General features: G+C 36.7%; 1 protein-coding gene across 1 annotated transcript; it reads right to left on the minus strand.

Annotated features, from left to right (window-relative positions):
* LOC121392086 (nephrin-like) lies at window positions 1–25,544 on the minus strand. The gene is made up of 5 exons (XM_041523467.1): window positions 25,385–25,544; window positions 20,958–21,257; window positions 7,781–8,086; window positions 983–1,132; window positions 1–56 (listed from the first exon to the last, which is right to left on the minus strand). Exons 1-5 carry the CDS (start codon window positions 25,542–25,544, stop codon window positions 1–3), a joined length of 972 nt encoding a protein of 323 aa, XP_041379401.1.

Here is a 25,544-nt window from a genome sequence, read left to right on the forward strand (position 1 = left end):
CTAACTGTTGGGAGTGCTTGGCCGACCTCTCCGGACCATTCCCGATCCGTAGGACTCTGTTACGAATGTATACGACTGTGTTCAGACAATGATAGGACATTCCAGATCATTGAGCATAGTAATCCGACTTATTCTCTTTTCGTGTCGTAGCACTGTCTGATCTCAAACGGGAGCCATAATCGGCACTGTGTGAACGCCGCATTAGCGAGATTCCATGGCAAGTTTATCGTGCATGTTTCCGTATGTGGAAATATGCTTTTCCATATCCGCGTTTTTGCAAGAGGGTTACTATAAACCCTATAAAATTTGACGTTGTGGAAATATAGTTTAAGATGAAAGTAAACACTTCGCATTATGACATCATCACACTGAAACATTCTCACACAGATAAATTACTTATTGATCAACTTTGTTTTGAATGTTTTGAATGCCCATGCATGGAATCACATATATGGAAAAGGTATTATGTACATGCACTCTATCAATAAACTTGCACGTGGAAACTTGTGTGAAATTGTGTTAATAGAAACTGGCATGTACTTTACTCAGTATTACAGTTTTCCATTAGCAGCAAGGGATCTTTCATGTGCACTTTCCTAAAGACAGAACACCACATGCCACAACCTTTGATATACCAATCATCTGGAATGGATTGGAAGGGGTGGGGGAGGAAGAAATCAACTAGATGCTTATTTTAATGAACGTACTTACTTGCACTTGTCTGAGAGATGGATATCAGATCCGCTGAACCAAATCTAAGAATATATTATTGGCCTGCATTACAGATTTTCTTCTTTTTTTATGTTATACCTATCAGAAAACATTAATTTAAAAGGTTGTTTGGGGTTTTTTAAAATTGTTATGCCCAAATTAAAATAAAATGGAGATGCTATGTCAAACTTGATTTGAAAATGAAAATAGATTATTATGTAAAACAAAAATATCAAAACTGTGTTAACTTCTTGTAGTAAGATCAGATTACCTATTATTGGCTTTTCAGATGTTGTGGAGTTTTGATTCCTCCGCCTGATGAAAAGCAGCACGAGCACGATGACAATAACGATTATCACCACACCTCCGGTCAGTCCTCCAGCAACACCACCTATTAAAGCAGCATTGCTAGGCTCTTCTCCTAAAAAAGATATACTTCAGGGCTTTAGATTGCATTCAATTGTGCCAAAAATACATATGCCCAAATAATCACACTCAAATGAAGTACAAACATGCAGACCTCAAAATATTTCACCTCAAAGCCACTGAAATTTTAAGTTTAATTAGATTAAAATAACTTGAAATGCATTTCTAAATATTGACAATTGACAGCAGCTCTGTTAATGACAGCACTGAACTAAAACGACCTTCCTGCACTCATAAAAGACAAAAGCCACTGTTGTGCCCAAATTAGTGACATCTATAAAGCTCTGTATATATATATATATTCATATTAATCACCAATCAAACCATACAAAAAGACAAAAGCCACTGTTGTGCCCAAATTAGTGACATCTATAAAGCTGTGTATATATATATTCATATTAATCACAATCAAACCATACAAAAAGACAAAAGCCACTGTTGTGCCCAAATTAGTGACATCTATAAAGCTGTGTATATATATATTCATATTAATCACCAATCAAACCATACAAAAAGACAAAAGTCACTGTTGTGCCCAAATTAGTGACATCTATAAAGCTCTGTATATATATATTCATATTAATCACCAATCAAACCATACAAAAAGACAAAAGCCACTGTTGTGCCCAAATTAGTGACATCTATAAAGCTCTGTATATATATATTCATATTAATCACCAATCAAACCATACAAAAAGACAAATGCCACTGTTGTGCCCAAATTAGTGACATCTATAAAGCTGTGTATATATATATATTCATATTAATCACCAATCAAACCATACAAAAAGACAAAAGTCACTGTTGTGCCCAAATTAGTGACATCTATAAAGCTGTGTATATATATATATTCATATTAATCACCAATCAAACCATACAAAAAGACAAAAGCCACTGTTGTGCCCAAATTAGTGACATCTATAAAGCTCTGTATATATATATTCATATTAATCACCAATCAAACCATACAAAAAGTTAAAACAAGCATTCTAATACTACTGCTCCCAATACATTTCCATAACTTTTCTTATCTCCTAAGTTCAAGGACTATAATTCTGTGAAAGACGGGTAAATCACCATGAAAGTTAAACTTGATCTGTAACAGTACATGATAAAGCTATACAAAAAGAAATCCAGAAAACTATATGTGGGACAGATGAATGGACAGACAGAAGGACAGAGACAAAACCTATAGCCCCCTTCAGTTGGACAGGTAGGGCACTAATAATGCATCATTACTTTGCAACAAAATGTTCTAGGATCATTGGATCCCTACTAAAGTCTTGGGTAGTAATATATGGTTACAATGGTTACAAATGTTTGTTGGTTAAAATATGGTGTAACATAGAGGTTCCCTATCAAAGTTGCATAATGCCAAGTTCCAACCAAAAATATTTATGATTTTTTTTTTTTTTTTTTAATTAAAATATAAAGTTGATACTTTAGAACACATGCCCATAAACAAAACTACAATTTTATTTTCTAGTATTTAAAAAAGCACCATTTTGACAGACCAAATATGTGACCATGTCTAAAAAAAAAAAAAAAAAAAATTACAGATGAGGAAAAATGGCAAAAAAGTTTATTTTTATTTTTTGATAGCCAGTGGTCATAAGAGTGTGATAATAACATATTTTGGCTAAAAGTTTTGTTTTTGTTTAACGAGACCTCTAGAGCACATTGATTTATTAATCATCGGCTACTGGATGTCAAACATTTGGTAATTTTGACATATAGTCTTAGAGAGGAAACCTGCTACATTTTTCCATTAATAACAAGCTAGACACACATTTAAACACAAGCCAGTGTCGATTTAATGAATAGTTTCAATTCAAGGGTCTGTCTAGCTTTATCCATTTTGGTGACAAGGTGGTGGTGTGGGGTGGGGAAGGAGGGGGGTTTGAGGTGAGTTGTTAGCAATTTTTATACATTTCTTTTACAATTTATACTATCTACATGTACCTATATATAGGTTGTAAGTTAACAATAAATTAGGAACTTGACAATGAGTTTTGGTCTTACTGATTAGTGAATATAGTCAAGTTCTACATCCAAGCATTGCTTTATTAGTGTTTGCCATGAGCAAAATCAAGGCAAGCTGAAGATGACTATCTTTAAATGAAATTCATTAAATATATTATGGCAACACAATCAATTTTCAGCTCTCCTAAAACATTCCAGGCGAGTGGGGAGGGCAGCTGGAGTGATCACTCGCCTTTCCTGACTAAGATGGCTATTAAACATAATAAACCACTTTTTAAAACAGGCAAAATGCTCACCTATTGTAATTTTAATCCTGCCTACAACAATTTTAAACCAATAACTTTTTTTATAACAAATAAACACAAAATGAAAAAACAAACATATTATGATCCCTTCAACAAATGGCAATAATTTTTCTCCAGCAGCAAAACTGTCACCAGTAAAGCCTTTACCTTGCAGCAATTCATATAACAGCTGTCAGTGTCGCCATTAAGTTTGTGCCCAATTAACTGCCAATTGAGCCAGCTCGGTTTTACCTGAACCCACAGAACCTGCAGCATCTGCCTTTACCTTGCAGCAATTCATATAACAGCTGTCAGTGTCGCCATTAAGTTTGTGCCCAACTGCCAATTGAGCCAGCTCGGTTTTACCTGAGCCCACAGAACCTGCAGCGTCTGCCTTTACCTTGCAGCAATTCATATAACAGCTGTCAGTGTCGCCATTAAGTTTGTGCCCAACTGCCAATTGAGCCAGCTCGGTTTTACCTGAGCCCACAGAACCTGCAGCGTCTGCCTTTACCTTGCAGCAATTCATATAACAGCTGTCAGTGTGCATAGCAAACGATGGAATAAAACCCCTTCAGACCATTAAGTTTGTGCCCAACTGCCAATTGAGCCAGCTCGGTTTTACCTGAGCCCACAGAACCTGCAGCGTCTGCCTTTACCTTGCAGCAATTCATATAACAGCTGTCAGTGTCGCCATTAAGTTTGTGCCCAACTGCCAATTGAGCCAGCTCGGTTTTACCTGAGCCCACAGAACCTGCAGCGTCTGCCTTTACCTTGCAGCAATTCATATAACAGCTGTCAGTGTCGCCATTAAGTTTGTGCCCAACTGCCAATTGAGCCAGCTCGGTTTTACCTGAGCCCACAGAACCTGCAGCGTCTGCCTTTACCTTGCAGCAATTCATATAACAGCTGTCAGTGTCGCCATTAAGTTTGTGCCCAACTGCCAACTGAGCCAGCTCGGTTTTACCTGAGCCGACAGAACCTGCAGCATCTGCCTTTACCTTGCAGCAATTCATATAACAGCTGTCAGTGTCGCCATTAAGTTTGTGCCCAACTGCCAATTGAGCCAGCTCGGTTTTACCTGAGCCCAAGGGGACCTGCAGCGTCTGCCTTTACCTTGCAGCAATTCATATAACAGCTGTCAGTGTCGCCATTAAGTTTGTGCCCAACTGCCAATTGAGCCAGCTCGGTTTTACCTGAGCCCACAGAACCTGCAGCGTCTGCCTTTACCTTGCAGCAATTCATATAACAGCTGTCAGTGTCGCCATTAAGTTTGTGCCCAACTGCCAATTGAGCCAGCTCGGTTTTACCTGAGCCCACAGAACCTGCAGCGTCTGCCTTTACCTTGCAGCAATTCATATAACAGCTGTCAGTGTCGCCATTAAGTTTGTGCCCAACTGCCAATTGAGCCAGCTCGGTTTTACCTGAGCCCACAGAACCTGCAGCGTCTGCCTTTACCTTGCAGCAATTCATATAACAGCTGTCAGTGTCGCCATTAAGTTTGTGCCCAACTGCCAATTGAGCCAGCTCGGTTTTACCTGAGCCGACAGAACCTGCAGCATCTGCCTTTACCTTGCAGCAATTCATATAACAGCTGTCAGTGTCGCCATTAAGTTTGTGCCCAACTGCCAATTGAGCCAGCTCGGTTTTACCTGAGCCCACAGAACCTGCAGCATCTGCCTTTACCTTGCAGCAATTCATATAACAGCTGTCAGTGTCGCCATTAAGTTTGTACCCAACTGCCAATTGAGCCAGCTCGGTTTTACCTGAGCCCACAGAACCTGCAGCGTCTGCCTTTACCTTGCAGCAATTCATATAACAGCTGTCAGTGTCGCCATTAAGTTTGTGCCCAACTGCCAATTGAGCCAGCTCGGTTTTACCTGAGCCCACAGAACCTGCAGCGTCTGCCTTTACCTTGCAGCAATTCATATAACAGCTGTCAGTGTCGCCATTAAGTTTGTGCCCAACTGCCAATTGAGCCAGCTCGGTTTTACCTGAGCCGACAGAACCTGCAGCATCTGCCTTTACCTTGCAGCAATTCATATAACAGCTGTCAGTGTCGCCATTAAGTTTGTGCCCAACTGCCAATTGAGCCAGCTCGGTTTTACCTGAGCCCAAGGGGACCTGCAGCGTCTGCCTTTACCTTGCAGCAATTCATATAACAGCTGTCAGTGTCGCCATTAAGTTTGTACCCAACTGCCAATTGAGCCAGCTCGGTTTTACCTGAGCCCACAGAACCTGCAGCATCTGCCTTTACCTTGCAGCAATTCATATAACAGCTGTCAGTGTCGCCATTAAGTTTGTGCCCAACTGCCAATTGAGCCAGCTCGGTTTTACCTGAGCCCAAGGGGACCTGCAGCGTCTGCCTTTACCTTGCAGCAATTCATATAACAGCTGTCAGTGTCGCCATTAAGTTTGTACCCAACTGCCAATTGAGCCAGCTCGGTTTTACCTGAGCCCACATAACCTGCAGCATCTGCCTTTACCTTGCAGCAATTCATATAACAGCTGTCAGTGTCGCCATTAAGTTTGTGCCCAACTGCCAATTGAGCCAGCTCGGTTTTACCTGAGCCCACAGAACCTGCAGCGTCTGCCTTTACCTTGCAGCAATTCATATAACAGCTGTCAGTGTCGCCATTAAGTTTGTGCCCAACTGCCAATTGAGCCAGCTCGGTTTTACCTGAGCCCACAGAACCTGCAGCGTCTGCCTTTACCTTGCAGCAATTCATATAACAGCTGTCAGTGTCGCCATTAAGTTTGTACCCAACTGCCAATTGAGCCAGCTCGGTTTTACCTGAGCCCACAGAACCTGCAGCGTCTGCCTTTACCTTGCAGCAATTCATATAACAGCTGTCAGTGTCGCCATTAAGTTTGTGCCCAACTGCCAATTGAGCCAGCTCGGTTTTACCTGAGCCCACAGAACCTGCAGCGTCTGCCTTTACCTTGCAGCAATTCATATAACAGCTGTCAGTGTCGCCATTAAGTTTGTGCCCAACTGCCAATTGAGCCAGCTCGGTTTTACCTGAGCCGACAGAACCTGCAGCATCTGCCTTTACCTTGCAGCAATTCATATAACAGCTGTCAGTGTCGCCATTAAGTTTGTGCCCAACTGCCAATTGAGCCAGCTCGGTTTTACCTGAGCCCACAGAACCTGCAGCGTCTGCCTTTACCTTGCAGCAATTCATATAACAGCTGTCAGTGTCGCCATTAAGTTTGTGCCCAACTGCCAATTGAGCCAGCCCAGTTTTACCTGAGCCCACAGAACCTGCAGTGTCTGCTGGATAATCATCCCAAATGTAGGAAACAACACAATTTTCAGTTTTATTTAAAACACATCTCATTATGTTAAGTTATACTTTAAAAGAGTAATACTAAACATGTACACTTGTATTTATTCAAATTAATATCTATTTTGCATTATGAAGCATAAAAGGGGATGGGAGGGGTATTTGTCAAATTGTTAGGTTTCGTTTTCAAAAAATTGGGAATGAAAAACAACGACATAGCCTTTGGGGAATGGTGAGCAATTGTTCCGATTATTGGAATCAAGAAACATAGCTGATAAAAGCCTGTGCATGGTACAAAGATAGCACAAAACCTACAATTATTTCTGGACTACCGACGAGCAAGTGTTGCTTTTTTCAGTTCCCAACAACAGTGAGTATGGTTTAAGCCTGGTCTACCTTATTTGCATTAAACCATAAATGACTCTCCTCTGGGATTTTTCTCCAGGATTTTCATTTAGATTGCCTAATTATATACACAGGAAAATGTGATACTTAATCATTTTGGTAAAACATAAAAGTTTTGTTTCTTTGCAACCCAAGTTCTTTTCCTGCAGAAAGTGGAATATATAACTACACAATTAGGAGGGCCATATTTTACTGATGGTCTTAATAATTTAATAATTAAGTATGAATTCTGTCTTACAACACAATGTTATAAACTTAACAAATAACCTTTCTAGCTTTATGCTGAATTTTGTTTGACAATGAAACAAACTGAGTTTGTTGTATTAGTGAAACAAAACAGAACACTGTGATATATGTTTTACAATGCACGACAAATTTGCCAAATCAAAATAGCATTCATACTTAACAAATAACACTTCAACCTCTTTGCTGAATTTTATTTTACAGTGAAAAAAATTGACTTTGTTTTACCAGCTAATCAAAACAGAATCATGTGGTATGTTTTCTGGCAAACTTGACAAATTCAATTTCAATTTATTTTGACCAAAATACATGTACATGCATGTTGCTTAAAATACAATGTGTTGAATCTTCCAAGATGTTTTATCTGTAAATAAATTATTTCATGTTCTTGATTAAAACAACTGCTACGGTACCTGTGAGTCTGCACATTATGAAAATTACCTGCAGCTAAAGTCAAAGCTTCGTGTCCCTCTGTAAATCCTTTGTATCCATATTTATTATAAGCCAAAACCCACACAAGATATCTCGTCTCTGGTTGAAGATTTGATATGACAGCTGTGTGGTTAATGTGGAGACGTTTCTCTGGAAACTGTTTAGTGAGATTTGTTCGCTGTGATGTTGTGTCTGCTCGGTATTGTATAAGGAATGTCTGATTTGATCCTCCATTAAATTCCTCTATCCAAGACACTGAGACTGAGTGTGGACCATTGCTCCATGCTGTCACATTCATGGGAATATTCGGAGGACCTTCAAGAATCAAAATATGAATGTCTTACTAAAATAATCACTTATTTGAATATGTAAATATAATTACCTCGATGATTTCTGTGATTAGCTGTTCAGTATCCATATTTCAATATGTACTTAGCCTATATCTAAATAACAGTTAAAGTTTGCCTCATTTTTATTACATATTTTGTAAGTGCAATGAACTACATTCTCAACACACTAAGAATTACTGGGCCAAATTTACGATGCCTGTTTTTCTTAAACACAGGTGTTTAAAGGAATGCTTAAGTAAGGCTTTTGCTTAATATCAACAAGTATAATCTTATAGCTAATTAATAAAATGGTTAAATGTGATGGCTATTATATATAATGGGCGCAGCCATTTTGTAGCATCCCACTGAATATGCCCTCTGGCGAGCCGGTGGCTACGTAATACTTAAGGCGTAATGTAGAAATAGACAAACAAATGTACCTGGTTTTTGCGGGATGATAAAATAGTCATGCATTGCAATAATATCCATCCCAGTAAGCCAGCAATAAGTATATATTCTTTTTCAATACAAAATAAACCACCATTGTCAAAGTGGTTACACAACAAATCGAAATAATTGTACCATGTTTTGTCCATGCATTAACCTACATACTGAAATGATACATGGAGTGTTTTCTTAGTTAATTGGTCTATTCTGTTAAATGCATCTACCTGTTATTCCTGATTGGCAGGTGTCTATTTGATAGGTAACCAGACCAGGCAATTAATTATCTCTGTCTATACACAAAAATACATATCGGTATTGTGTATCCTGTTGCCCCTAATATGGTAATGGACATGGTTTATTACTGTAAATAGTTCAGTAAACCTATTGATTAAGTAGACTTTCCCATCTAAAATCACAGAACTGACCAAGTATGTAGTCCCAAAGAAAAGAAAATTATCACTTGGGTATCGTGGGTTGTCGTTTTGCTCCAATGTAGCATACCTATAGGCCTAATAGTGTACATTTTTCCTTTGAATTATTTAACAGAGAAAAATACTATAACCTCATTTCGTTCCTTTAATGCAACTTGAAACATATTTAGTTACCATAAATAGTTTATTATATTATGACGTTATTTATGTTGTTTTGCAAGTTAGGTTGATCAAAGAGAAGCACCTTGTCATAAATTACTGCTTTTGTTTACACTGTGCATACAGGAGTTGGTCGGAGCTGACGTCACTTCGCCCCAAGCTAGAGTATTGGACGCCTCGAAAACAAAAGAAAGTGGCGCTGCCCTCAGTTAGCAGGAATAATCACGTTTTTTTAGTAACTCTAAAATTACGTGTTTTTCATTTGTTAAAGTTTCAGTATGTGTTGGTGGTCCGGGTATGCATCTTTCCAACACATTGTAGAGATATCATTAACAATGTGACGGTATCGTACTAATAGACATGATACATTAACAACGGTATCGTACAAATACACATGTGGTCACGTGGGTCCCAGCCATGCTGGCAGGTAGATGTGTGTCATTTATCAATAAATGATCTCGAACAGTCATCTAGTCTTGGCAATGTGAATGACATATTATTACACACATAAGGCTCATGTTTGAGTTTACTCTCCCTTTAAGCATAGTAAATGTATGTACAAACTGTAATAGTAAATGTATGTACAAACTGTAATAGTAAATGTATGTACAAACTGTAACAGTAAATGTATGTACAAACTGTAACAGTAAATGTATGTACAAACTGTAATAGTAAATGTATGTACAAACTGTAGTTACATGCATGGAAGTCTAAAACAGGCTTTGTAAATTCGGCCCATTATGTGTCGGTTACGCAAAATTAAATTTACGCAAACCGTAAATCGGTTACGTCGTGATCTTTAGATGTACAGAAATTAAAATTTGCAGACTTCACGATTACAAGAAGTTTATTCATGCAGACATACTACTAGTATTCTGACAAATGTTTTAGACTGATATTTAGATACTTGATGCACGGCAAACCAGTAGACAATGGTATATTGCAACGGTTGTGACTTGCGACCAAAGGCTCAGTATAGAGTCGAGCCAAAAGTTTTAAAGAAATGTGCACGGACTGCTAAGGCGCCTAAATTATCTGCTGCTATTCTATTGCGTTTGGTTGCACTAATACGTTTCCGTACTAAAGGAATATATGTAGATATACTATTGGAATGCCTATAATTTTACAAAGGTTGAAAATGGTTTTAACGTAAACAAAAATGCAAAAATGTCACAAAAGCTGAAAAATACTAACATCGCATAATGAGCTTTAAATAACAAACATTTGGAACATCACTGTAGTATAAAAGTACCATCGATAAAGTGAAATATCAGTGTCAAATTGCATGTGGTCTATCTTTTTATGTTATTATAAGATTTATTTTTATTAATCTAATCATGCACCAATGAGTAGTCTGTTTTATAGTTCAGAGGAACTGGACTTTTGTTGTTTGGGTTTTTGGTGGGGGGGGGGGGTAATCTGCTGTAAACTAAATTTGACATATCAGTAACAAATGGTAGCCTTTATTTGTTATTTATAAAAGAAAATTATTAGTCTAATCATGCACCAGGGAATGGGCATTTTTCCTCCAAATGTATCTATTTTGTTTCAGTACTGGGCTGATATTTAGTCCTTTTACAATAGTGTTAACTTCCGCAAGCTGCACAGAGGTTCTAGAGGACAGTGGTTTTTAGATTCGGGCAACTAAAAATTACTTTTTGCGATCCCGATGGCAAGTGGTGAATAATAATAATAATAATAATAAATCTACAATGCTACGATCATACAAAAACAAAAGAAACATCTACAAGTCACTTCTTTCAATTTGTAAGCATTAAAGAAACTGTTTTATAAAACGTTTTCTTTTGTATTTTGTTTTAACTTTGTTTGAGCTAAAAATTATATATATTTAAAATATAATTTCAACGTAACTTTGAGGTAACCGATCAGGTAATCCACAGGTTACGCAAATATAATTCACGTAACCGAACAATTGGTTACCTAGGTAAAAACCACGTGAACCGACTTTCGGTTACCTCAGTCTTGTAAATATTGTCCCCTGAAGTCACCAATCATTCAGTCGCATAATTGACTTTTTATACAAGTGACTGACATACAGACAACAGTGACTGTCTTGTGTTGGTTTATTGCAATCATTTATAGCACCTGATATTACTGTAAATGGCAATAACACAGTAATGAACAGGCATCGAAATAAGTCGAGAACGGTCATTCAGGTTACCGGGAGGTTACCACATGTAAGAAAAGTCGAGAACGGTGTTTCGTTCTCGACAAAAATTTCAACATAACGGTAGTTTCGTTTCTGAACGTATACCAGGCTATGCATTCCGGACTTCCGCGTTTCATTTTCTCATAAGGAATTGCATCGATGTTCGCGCACACTTGTGCAATTGCAAGCAATTATAGGCATTCCGCGTTTAAGCAGCGTCCACTAGATGGATTTACTTCCGAGTTTCATTTTCTCGTACGAAATTGCACCAATGTTCGTGCACACTTGTGCAATTGCAAGCAATTATAGTCATTCCACGTTTAAGCAGTGCCCACTAGATAAATTTACTTCCGGAGTTCGTTTCTCGTACCAATGTTCGCGCGCACCGATACAATTTTAGAACGTCCGCGTTTTAGCCTTAAAAGTAGTAGTAGGAACAGAAAATCAATTCTAACTTTCATGTAGTTGTGGTAACCTATAGGTTACCAGGCTATATTTTGTGGTAACCAGTAAATGGGTTACCAAACACAATGCTTATTTCGATGCCTGAATGAATGTACCTGGTGGAATGGTTATACTTGGCGACTATAATACTAAATACCTTTTTTTGCAGAATATAGTGCAGATAACTATTTTATTTCATATGGAATTACAAACAAATATATTTTAGTTTTAAATTGTTAAGTAACAATAAATATAAATTATAACGGGTCATGGACACGCCCGAATGTGGCTGATTGGTTAGCGTAAACTAGCCAATGGGTCAAACAAATTGTGAAGCCCCAACAGTATTCGCCCCAAATGAGATTCTACTGTATATCTATATTTTACCTAAAGCATGGAATTGTCTGCATAGAATTTAGTTAGACTACAATTCTGAAAGCAGTAGCAATGCAAATATATTTAAAATTAGTTCTTACTGGGCACTCAAACTTCATATGTAGGTCTCTGTTACTTAATACCAATAGTATACCAATGTTATTGCATTTACAGATACCTTTACATTAAAGCATTTCTGGTATAATCATGCTAATGTTGAAAACAAGTGTAACGACTGATCACGACCAAAGAGAACACCTAAACAAAAACGGTCAGATTTGCCATATTCAAGACTAGTACTTTAGTCAAAATACTTTATAGTCAGTATAATACTTATCTACCTTCTTAAGTCAGGTATCATAACCAAGTAGTATTCAATATACTGCTTACTAATGCATCACACATAAACTGATACTTAAATACTGGCCTCGGTGGTGTGGTTAAGCTGTCAGACATAAGGCTGGTAGGTACGGGTTCGCAGCCCGGTACCGGCTTCCACTCAGAGCGAGTTTTAAAGACTCAGTGGGTAGGTGTAAGACCACTACACCCTCTTCTCTCTCACTAACACTAACCAACTAACCCACTGTCTTGGATACTGTAGAATACTTTATTTTCGCGTGGAATTTATTTTCGCATTTTTCGCGTGAATGAAATTCGTGAAAATATATTCCACGCGAAAATAAAGGCCGACAAAAAAAAAAAAAAATATATGTAGTCTCATTCAACTATACCACATTAGTTTCCGATGTACGAGGCTAGTAGTAACAAAGCAGTGCTCGAGTCTACACGTGTTCAACGACAGAAGTAAACATGCATTATCACAGTATATTAAGTGAAAAAATCCGGACTGGGCTATGTTCAGATGTTTCACAATTTTATTCATATTACACGTCGCTACTTTACAAACCGTTTTGAACTAGTATTTTGACGGCAATAAATATTGTTTCAATCAAACTTAAGTTACTGAGTACTAGTAGCTTGTGCCTTCAAATTTTGTTTCGTTTGTTTTCGGTTTTTGTTTTTATAACAATTATAAGGATTAAGAAAAACTGCACGCGGTAAGCACCTTCTGTAAGCTTATTAACTTGTAAACAATAAAATCTTGATTGGTTAAAGCATGAAAACTATTGTTTTATGTGTATAGCACTCGTGTGAACGTGTAGGATTAGTTCTATAGATTAGCATAACAACCGGCAAAACTAAGTTCCGTTTTTAAAACAAAATTATTGACATCTGTACTTCATTTTTTTATTGATGGGGGTTGTTCGCGAAAATAAAGTATTCTACAGTATCTGCATGAGGTGTGTGTCCAGGAGAGCGTGCTTGAACCGTAATTGGATATAAGCACGAAAATAAGTTAAAATGAAATGAAAATGAAATGATACTTAAATTTAAGACAGTGTACCTCCAAGAGGTCTGCTAACTTTAAGTAATTAGTGTATTTCAAATAAAAATTGGCAAATTTTGTTAAAGTTAGTGAAGGGGAATTCCTATATTAATGTTGATAGCTGAGGAAACCAACAGAATTGAAATACAGATTTGATCACCCCCCCCCCCCCCAACACACTTTTTACTAAAGGTAGGGTCAACTCAAACAAGAGCCTTATGTGTTGGAAAGATGCATACCCGGAACACCAACGTACACATACTGAGTTAATAAAAAAAACATGATTATTCCTGCTAACTGGGGGCAGCCATTTTGTTTCGTTTTTGTGACATCCGGTGGTATAGCTTGGGGCGAAGTGATGTCAGCTCCGTCCATCTCCTATATGCACAGTGTAAACAAATGTTCTAATTTACGACAAAGCGCTTCGCTTTCATCAACCTGACTTGTAAAACAACATAAATGACTTGATAGTATAATAAACTATTCAACGAAATATATTTCAACTTGCATCAATAGAACGAAATGGAGTTTATTAGACCTATTGGTAGGGTACGTTCGAGCAAAAACAACCACTCACGATACCCAAGTGATACTTTTCTTTTCTTTGGGACGAAGTAATTGGTCAGTTTTGTGATTTTAGATGGGAAAGTCTACTCATAATCAAAGGTTTTACAGAATTACTTACAGTAATAAAACAGGACGGCTGGTAAAGTCCATTATGATTTGAGGTTATCACACAATACCCTGTGATCTTAATAAAAGAGGCACGTCTTTTTAGAGTGTCTGGGGACTGTCTAAATATACACCTGCCAATCAGGAACCACAGGTACAGGCCACGGAAAGAAAAGACCAATTAACCAAGAAAACACTTCGATTATAATTTCAGTACATGGGTTAATTTATGTACCGGTACAAAACATAATACAGTTATTTCAACACTTTGACAATGGTGGTTCATTTTGTATTGAAAAACAATATATATTGTTGCTGGCTTACTGGGATGGCTATTTATACAGAACATTGCAATCCATCTGCAAAAATCAGGTATCTTTTGTTTCTTCAGTTCGAGGACTAATTCCTGACGTGACATGGAAAGAAAAGACCACTTAATAATATATATTGTTGCTGGCTTACTGGGATGGCTATTATTACAGAACATTACGATGCATTAGCAAAAAATCAGGTATGTTTTGTTTCTTCATTTCGAAGTCTAATTCCTGACGTGACACGTTAGGTATTACGTAACCACCAGCTTTCCAGAGGGCGTATTCACTGGGATGGTCCAAAATGGCTGCGCCCATTATATATAATAGCCGTCACATTTAACTGTTTTATTAATTAACTATACGATTATACTTGTTGATATTAAGCAATAATGTGCATTATATATCGTTGAATATGCGTATCAGCTAGGCCAAATGCCTTAATTGTCCCCTCCTTTAAAAGCCTACTTTATATCACTTTTTGGGTCTCCTAATTAAAAATAATTTATATGACAATATCAGCTAGTGAATTGTTTTCTAAAAATAAGTTAATAAATAATAATAATATACATTTCAAACTTAATACATGTATATTAACAAGACGCCCATAGGGCCTGAATCATTCGCATGGTATTAAACTAACTATACATGTACCTCTAACTAGAGAATCATAGTAATACTGATTTATCGTAGATGGTCATTTGGTGACTGATAATTTGACATTAAAATAGCCAATGAACAAACTGAGGATGTGCATAAGTATGTATTGTAACCAGAACCAATAAATGATCCACTTTTATCACAGAATATGCCTTGAAATTTGGTGAATTCTAATTTCGTCTGTATCATAAATGCAGCCACATTGGATTTCAAAGTGGCCCGAAAAATAACAATACTTGGTCAGGGCCATGACAGGATCATTTAGAACACATTTGGTTGAAATGTGCCAAATGGAACTTGAAAGAACTCGAAAATGTCTAAGTCAATCAGAGGACAGGGTGGCCATCTTGGTCAGAGCCATGAGAGGATCATTTGGATCACGTTTTGTCGAAACCTACCTGGTGGAACTGGAGAAGAAGCTGAAATTGTGAAAAGTTGATGGACGACGTGACATAACATTTAAGCTCCGAAAGCCATTCGGGCCAGGTGATTCCCGTCGGTGGACCCATTAACTATTTCACATTCCTGCCATTGATCCACAACTTGTGTAACAAAGGCTGTGGTATGTACTATCCTGTCTGTGGGATGGTGCATATAAAAGAACCCTTGCTGCTAATAGAAAAGAGTAGCCCATGAAGTGGCAACAGTTTCCTCTCTCAATATCTGATTGGTCCATAACCACATGTCAGACACCATATAAAACAAAATGTGTTGAGTGCATCGTTAAATAAAACATTTCCCAAAACTAATAATTGTTAGCAATTTCTTTTTTTTCAACTCAAATATTCCAACATTGGTGAAAAGAAAGATGATAATAATATAAATAAAGATTCCGCAAAATAAAACCAAATTTTATTTTAAATGTTTTGTCAGTCAGTTTAGTACATGTATGTTTATTTTACAGTAAATCTATGTTCATTTAATATGATTCTGCTGTTTAATACTAAATTGAGATTAATTAAGATTAAATTATAAGTTAAAAATAATTTGAGGCTGCTTAATATCAATTTACTTTGAAAAGAATAATAAGCGATATGCTGTAAAACTGATATCCACACTTACACGAGAGATCTATAACAAGTGCACAATTTATGTCTGCATTGAAAGTACTGCAAGATTTATAGGATATTAAATGAGCTTCCATTTCGTATTATGTTTATGTCCTGAGTGAAATAATTTTCAATTGTCACAAACTTTAGCGAGTGACAATGAAAATTATTTCACGAGGGACATAAACATGATACAAAATGGTAGCGAGTTTAATATCCTATTTATTACACATAACCGATCTTAATTTATATCACTCATCTCGTTTAGTTGATGTTCCTGTAAGGTTGTAATGCACCACTTGATCACGTCATCATGTGACTATAAAGTGTTACGTCCCACTTGGCATTCTAGTGTGATGTACAACTGATATGTACCAAGATATTTTTAACCATATGTGTAATAATATCTTAATCTAGTTTTGTCATACATTTTTATTTGTATTATAGCATTTAAGGAAATAAAATAAAATAGTGGATGGGGGGAGGTTGGAACGGTTGAGGAAAACAGACATAATGGCAAGTACTATATTCACAAGTACTAAATCAGGGCTAAAAATTTGGCTTTTTTCATGAGAATCTATGTGCATTCCCATGGAAGCAGTCCATGGGAATCCTCCGATTCTAAACATTTTCAGAGAACTTTATCAACAGTGTTAGTATATAGAATTCTGTGTCATATGCTACTCACTGTATATGGATTAAAAAAAAGAACACATTACTATTTATTGAAAAGAATAACCAATTTGTCAGTAAAGGTTTATCCAATTTTAAAGAAAAAGAGAAAAAAGAAAATCTAATGTATATCTATGAATGTATTACTATAACGTACATGCCAAGGTGTATTCCCGCATGTCAACGTGGGTTTCTGATTTATAACGAGGATCTTTTCATGCAATTAACACAAAATGGTGAAAACTCAAAATTTAGTGTAAAACTGAAAATGTGTGCAGTATGTTCACAATACTTTGCACGTGCAAACTGCATACGTTGGACGCATAAAAGGCCAAGATTGATTATTGGATAAGTCAGTGTGAAACAATGCTACAACTCAGCAATGATCAGAGGAAGCGTTCATTAGGAATGCTTATTGATTGAATTTCGCAACAAAGGGTAGCTAAGAATTTTCAAATGCACCATTCAACAATTTCAAGGTTGAATGAGAGATATAACCTGACTGGAAGTGTTCGTGACTGTCCTCGACCAGGCCAAGTTCCGGTTACAACTCTGTGACAAGACAGACAGATAAGGAGAAACCATCAACATAACCACTTCCTGTTTGCTGCAACAACAGCCAGAAACATGACAGGATGTCATGGGAGTCAAATAAATCCAATTACAGTAAATCGATGATTCGTAGCAATTGGAATGAGATGTCACAAACCTTACAATTGATGGTTTCTCCGTATCTGTCTGTCTTGTCTCCGAGCTGTATCCGGAAGTTGGCCTGGTCCAGGACAGTCACGTACACTTCCAGTTACCTTAGCATGTTATAGTAATACATTCATAGATATACATTTGATATTGGGGGTTTTTAGTGTCGCATTAAAACCAAATTACGTTTTCAAAGTGTGTCAGTATAGTTGTTGGTTCCATTTTTTTTTTTACAATTAGTGTTTTTTGGTGTCTTACCAGCCCCAAGTTCAGCCAGCAAACATTTCACTAACGTTCGCAAACTATTTGATTGGTTCCCAATGTGGCCATTTGGTTTACCATGAACTGCACAAACCAGTCTGGCGGACGTTTTTCTGCTCAGTCTGGCTGGATCAAAGACTGCTTATTCATAAACAGTGCATAGAATAATTTTGCCGATATATTTTGCACATTGGTTCAATGTTTGTATGGATATTTCTGAAGCATAAAAGGCTTCAACTGACAAAAACATGTAATGATTAAAAAGAGCAGGTAATTCATGGTTAGGAACATAATATCAGCGAACTAACATAGAAATGTTTGGTGCATTAGTAAATTTGAAAACACTTAATTACTGTGTATTGTTATTATGTAAAAATTTAACAAACAGGTTCCTTTCAGTTCTCTTCATTTGCAATTTGGTTCATAGAAATGGGCCAACCACCACTTGGCTCCAGGCCAGACTAGTCTCAATAAACCACTGTTTCGAACATGCATGGATTCGAATGTATGCTACACTTTTCAAGCCAGTTTAAACTGAAGCTTGATGACCAGACTTTTTTTTTTTTTTTTTTTAAATTTGGTAATGTTTTACTCACTGATTGTTCAATTTAATAAATTTTTGGAAATATTTCACGCGAATCCAGATAGATTCGGATGTTTTATGCTTGCGCGAATCGGATTCGGAGATTGACAAATTTTTTTAGCCCTGTAAATTCACATTGATATTTTAATACTAAACAGAATTTATTAACCTCAGAAAAATTTGGCTATCTCCTGTTTTTGTGCATAATTTCCTGTACAAGCTATTGTATCATTCAAAACATTTTAATTGAACCGCGATCGAGGGAATTCCATGACATGCTTCATTTTTAAAATTTTGAACTCTTTTGGTGAAAACCCATTAAATGTATGGCAAAACAGACTCGTAGTGATGAGGCTACATGTATATATACGACAGCCCTGTAATGTATCCTTGAATTTTTTATGAACGACCGTCGTGTATAGAGACTTGGCAAATGAGGGAAGACTATATACAGTAAATGGCAAATAATTAAAAATATATTATTTCATGACAAATAACAGCGAATATGCTGAAATAAAATAATAAACAGTTGGAACATGAGCTCACAATTTTTTATATTATTATGATTTAAAAAAAAAGGAATTTGTGTATTTTAGGGTTTCTTTTACGGAGCTACCGTACACAGCACCAATGCAAGCGGATGTGCATGAAATTTAGCAGGGGTGGGTAACATGTTTTTCAGCATTGGCAATGTGGCCTATATATGACCAGCCACTTGTTTTTCGCTAAACGTTTGCAAATTATTTTGACTGATTCGCAAAGTGGTCATTCGGTTTAATGTAAAGTGTAAAAAAGGCAGTGTACTGTTGGATGTTTTGCCATCAAGGTTGGCTTAATTATAACTTAAGCCAGTTGAATCCAGTTCTACATGCAGGGGCAAGTTTAGCTTGCCATATGTGTATGCACGCATTTTTATAGTAAAAAAAAACCCAAAAAAAAACCCCACCCCCTCCACCCCAAAAAATATTATTATTATTATTGGTAAAATCATGTCGCTGTGGGGTGGGTGGGGACAGTTTTACAGAAACATTACATAAATTTAGAGGGGGTCCCGGGAGTTGTCTCAGCATTACTGGTATATAAAAAATAAATAATAATAGAGTTTTATTGCCCCTTCCAATTTTGTGCATTTGAAATATGATTATATACAGCAAAATAACCTTTTAGTCATATTTATTTGCGGTAAAATTCACTTTTGAAAAAATTTACGTAAGCAGCCGTAGTTAGTTTCTCTGTTAGATAATCTACCTCAGCAGCTGATAATTTGTAAAATTATTTATTTATTTATTATTATCATTTTATTATTATTAATTTTTCATATTTAATTAATCAATCAAATACTTGTTTACCGCCTATATACATTTTTGCTGTGTATATAGCCAGTCCTCAGTAAAGGAGACTAAAAACACGGCCATTGTATATATATCCATATCATATATAAACACCGCCTAGTTCAGAGTATTATTTAAAAATGTAATAATTCCTATCCTAAGCCAGCTGTTATGGCATATTTTATTTATGAATTTGATAAGGTAAATGAAGGTGTTTGTGATCTAGATGTTTAGATTTTTTTCACGTATGACTGACGATAAATTTACCTATAGATGCAAAGGCCTAACTAGTCGGGATTGTCGACGTTTAACATGCTTCTGTTACTAAAATAAATTAATGTATAAGCTTATCATTCAGTAAATGTTTTTATTAATTTTTAATAACTTATTTTCATTGTTTTTTCTTTGTTTTATTTACCCTACATCGCAGAGGACGGTCAAGCGTTCTCGTTACATGAGCTTGGTAAATCATTTTGACACTGCGGATATTTTGGGGATGTCCATCACATGACTCAAAAATAATATGTCACATCTCTGCTCTCCAAATAGCCATTATTTTTCTCTGAATTATGGACCGTCAACATAATAAAATTATTTTCATAAAATATCAATAATAAGTGGAATACAGTAGTTATGTAGACGGTTCAATAAAGTACTTTTAGGTACAAATCAAATGTATGTATTTTCAGATAATAGTTTGTTGGGTCATTAATTAGGTCAACCATGTGTAACTGAGTGCCTTTAAGACATTTTATGAATACCAGGTGCTTTAACAATGTATCCCACAATTCTCACTTCAGCAAACGTTAAACAGTTTTGTACATTGTTGGAAACCGAAATTAGCCGAAGAGTTCCAAATGAAAAAAAAAGTGGAGTTACTTCTTGTATGTTATTTTAGCGAAAGTAGATATTTTTTTATTTTATGCTTACAAATTTTTTATTTACTGGGAGGATTGTTTTCTTGGGGGGATTGATCAAATAATGAGAGACTCCCACGGAATCTGGGAGGATTGACAGGTCTGATACCAACTTAAGTATGACTAGTTTAGTACGATATTTAGTGTTCAAGTATACTTAAGTTAGGAATTTTTAGGAATACAGAACAAGACATATATTATGGAATGGCAGTAACATTCAATGTCAGTATCTAGCTTTACAATTTATCTCATGATGCTCTACAACTAGCACATACACATCTCCTCATACCTGCTAAATGAAGTGTCAAGTTCACCACAAGATCCGTGTTTTTAGTTCCATTTGACACAACAACCTGGTAGGTACCAATATCTTCCTGCTGAACATTTGTCAGTGTAAGTTTCCCAACAGCAGATACGTCAGTTGTAGATGAACCACCAGACCCAAGATTTTTGTTTCTATCAGTCAGTTTATACCAGGTGAATGTGGGTGTTGGGTTGGCAATCACTGATATATTCAGAGTCACATTTCCACCTTCTGCTGCTGCAAACTCTTTCTGGAATGGAACTCGATAATCTAGTCTTGGTGAACCTGAAATATATTGATTGTTTAAACTAATTACGAAACACATAGTTTAGGGCCCTGTCACACTAAAGATTCAAGAGCCAAATTAAGTTGACTGCCTGTACTGACTTATGGCGAGTTTTACAGCTGGAACACTTAATATGTTTTACAACTATTCCACAAAGAAATCTTACTGTACAGTCATAAATCTGCTTTGTGCAGAATGCATATAACGCTAGTTATTTGCAACATTTCAGATTTAATCATTGGTATTGGAAATCTGCAAGAAATCTGCTTTCTCAACCAAAGTGAAAATGCTTTTTGATTTGTTTTGACACAAATGAGTTTGTATATATATATGCTTCTTTGAAAATCATCTAACTTTAATCTGACATCTACATTATGTCGCGTGAGAACCAGAAGGACTTGTATGCATCAAAATACATTTTTAAAAAGCCAAGATAATGAACTGTTTTTTTTCATTTGTAGTTAAGATGTTGAATTTGTTTTAATGGCAATGAAACGTGAACAAATTTACAATTTATTTGTATATTTGCTATATTTAAGGTAGATTAGGTGTTTTAGTTATTTGCATAAATAGTGGTAGTTACGACAATTATTTATTATTGAATTAAATGCATCATTTACGACCAACAGTATATCAAGATAAAAAATGTTTTGTTTTTTTGTTTTGTTTTTTTAAATTTGTTGTCCCCAGAAACAAGAGCAATGTCAATGTGGGGGGCCTCAAATCATTACTGTACAATTGTATGCTGTATACAATTTTTTACAAAAATTATTATTTACAATTGTTTGTACTATAGGAATTATAATTAACCTGTTTTTGTGTAATATAAAAATAAAAGACTTCTTTAAAAATACCGATAAATCAAATTCGAAACACTCCCGCCCCCCCCCCCCCCCCCCCAAAAAAAAAAAAAATAATAATAATAATAATAAATTAAATAAATTAATAAATAAAATAAAAAAATTAATTAATAAAAAAAATAATAATAAATGATAATATATAAATATATAAAATTAAAAAAACAACAACAACAAACAAACAAAACCCCCCCCCCCCCCCCCCCCCCCCCCAAAAAAAAAAACCCCCAACAATATCATTCTGGGGATCAGAGAGAAGAGGGAGAATAAAGTAAGGAAATGAAGAAAAGAAAGAAGAAGAGAGGAAGGAGAAGGACGAGTTTGTATTCTCCCACTCTGCAGTATGAGCATAACTAAAATCATCCACTTCTAAAATATACTGAAACACAATGAAAACGCAAAAATAACTTTTCATTGCAAATAACGACAAACTATTAATGAATTGATGGATAATGTAATATGACATTAATGACTGGTATTCATGAGATACATTCACATGGAAACATGGCAAGTTATCATCAGTAATCGAGTTGCATTGGTAATCGAAAAGTTCAACCCCCCGCCATATCTGGTGTGTCCACCACTGGCCCGAGAGCATGCGAGACGACGACAGAGAAAGGATTGGCACAAACATCTCAAATAAGCCACAGGAATGTTCCTCCACTTCTCCTGCAATGCCTGTGCAAGCTCAGTGACGTTACGTGGTGGTGGCTGGCGGTGACGTACACAAAGTCGTAACTCATCCCACATGTGTTCAATTGGGTTCAAATCCAGTGAAACAGCGGGCCAGTTCATAATGGTGATACCGGCTTGTTGCAGGAATGCCTGGGTAATTCTTGCAGTATGTGGACGGGCATTGTCTTGTTGAAACAGAAGGGGACCTCCTGGTCTTCGGTGATGGTGCAAAAGTGGCTGAAGAACTGGTCTTAGAATAATGTCAACATAACACAGGGCTGTAAGGGCATCGTGGACAATGATGAGATCACTCCTGAAATCACAGTTGATTGCCCCCCATACCATCAGACAACCGCCACCAAACCAATCACGTTCCCTCACACATCCATCAGCGTACCATTCATGGAGTCTCCTGTACACACGTGCTCTTCCATCGGCAAAGGAGACCGAGAAACGGGACTCATCTGAGAAAACAATGCTCCGGTAAAAGGCTGGTGGATGATTATCATTCTGGAGAGCAAACTGTAGTCTCGTAGCACGATGTCGCGGTGTCATGATGTTACCGTTGTACGGGCGTCTGCATCTGAGACCAGCCTTTCTGAGTCGACGGATGACTGTCATTGGATGGATAGGCCTTCCATGACGTCCTATTGTGTTGCTTGCTTCATCGTCGCACTTCTGAACCAGTCACGAAGGTGGTGTCGTCGAATCTGCCGTGGGGTCGTAACAGGACGTTGACCAGGTTGAGGTCAATCACGGACACTCCTGGTCTGTTGATGACGTTCAACAAGTCATCCAATAGTTGATGGATATACAGTACTCTGAAGGTCCTAGCAACTTGGCTTTGCAAAGTCCCCCCTTGAACCATGCCCAACGCTCGCTCCCTTTGTTCTTCTCCGAGTCGTGGCATTTTTAATGTGACGAGGAATATGACACCGTTACGTGACTTTTATGTGTCCACATACTGGCAATTCACGTGCATTGCATGCAGAATGATTGAGCATGTAGTGAACGCATTTCACACCATTTTGTGTGTTTCTGCTATTGTATGTGTAATGAGAACAAAACCAGGATTAAAACCCAGACAAAAGTACCAATCAATGGCTTCCTCTCATAAATTGTTATTTTAAGTCCAATAAATATATTTTTCATTAATCACAACAAAATATTGAAAAATATCTGTTTTGTGTTTTCATTGTGTCAGTATACCTTTTCGTGATATAAGATTTGTTTTCTTCTTTTATTTTCTATTTAAAAAGATTCAACCATGGTGTCCAATTTTCTGTGAATTCTTTATAATCACAGTTTTTAAAAAAATGTATTTTTCTATTACAAATTGTTGTTGTAGAGTATTTTTAATTGCTAATATTTTTAAATTCTGGTTTTTGGTTCTCATTCTGTATATATAATATTTTATGTTAATTGTAAGCCAGTTTATAAATCTGCTTTTTTCATTGTCTTGTAAATAGAAATAATCTAGAAGCAAACATTCAAAAAGAAAGTACAGTATGTATTAATAAAATCACCACTTAAACAAAATATTATATGAAAAAAAAGTTATTTTACTTTTCTTCATAATAATATGATAAAATTCACCAATAATGTGGGGAAAAAACTACTCTGACTCGTGAAATCCCTGTTTTCTTTGACCTGCCCTCAATGTAGGATTGTGTGTGACCTTATCTGGTGGTAGTGCTCCATGTTCGTTGCTTGATGATAGTGCATCAGAATCAGATGACTTATCTGTACAAATTCTCATTTTTGGAATCAAGTATTTGTTCCCGATAAGAAAAGTTGAGGTCATGTATGATACATTCTGTCTTCTTTGCACCATGAGAGTCCATTGCAGATAAAAGTTCCTGGATCTGCTGCTTCACTAGTTTCAAGAATACTTGGTTTATCAGCTAGCGCATCAGAAAAGATCTTGAGGAAGAAACTATGTTTAGTGTGACATTGGTTTGGGATGTACTGGGTTCAGTTGGAACTGATTCAAAGGATATCGGGTTTACATTTCCAATGAGTCTGAATCTGAACTGTTTTGACATGCTTGTATACCACAAAGGTTTCAAGCATGCCCATCACGGGCTTAGCCTCAGTCCGGGACAGGAGGGGAGGGGTAGGTATCGAGGTGGCAGAATGTGGAATAAACAATTTAGAATTTAGGTCAAAGACCTAAAGTCAAAAGGAAGATAGCCGACACATTCTATCGTGTCTGGAATAAAAACTTAAATCCCAAAGTGTAATTTGAATACTCTGCCGAAAAGGTTTTAAGGTGATTTGAGCAATTTTGACAGGCTGTCAAAATAAAGTGTGTCAGACTATTTATAAAAACAATAAACATAAAAGTTTGAACTGCGGCCAAAAAGTTTAAAGTCTGACTAAGCCCTTACCTGGAGGCGAAGGTTCTTGGAGAGGTTGACGGTGGAACTCATGGCGTTGTGATGGGCTGATTGATCTTGTAGTTCGGGAAGAAGTCAACCAAGTTGACATAACAACCCGGAACAATCCCTCTGTAATTCTCACATAGGAGCATCTTGAAAAACTGATGGATAACTGCACTGTCCATGTCTGGTTTCAGGATCGCCCGTCAATACAGCCCGTTCCACTCTGCTGACAGATAAAACATGCGGGTATCTCCCTTGACCTGATAGTGTCCTTTTCTGAAACTTTCCTCTTCTTGGATTTCCACAGTGTGTCAGCTGCCAGAACAACAACAACCAGTGGAGACACTGGTGGACTAGCTGGTGCTACCAT

Source organism: Gigantopelta aegis, unplaced genomic scaffold (genome assembly GCF_016097555.1).
Source record: "Gigantopelta aegis isolate Gae_Host unplaced genomic scaffold, Gae_host_genome ctg3374_pilon_pilon:::debris, whole genome shotgun sequence".
Classification (NCBI taxonomy): Eukaryota; Metazoa; Mollusca; class Gastropoda; order Neomphalida; family Peltospiridae; genus Gigantopelta; species Gigantopelta aegis.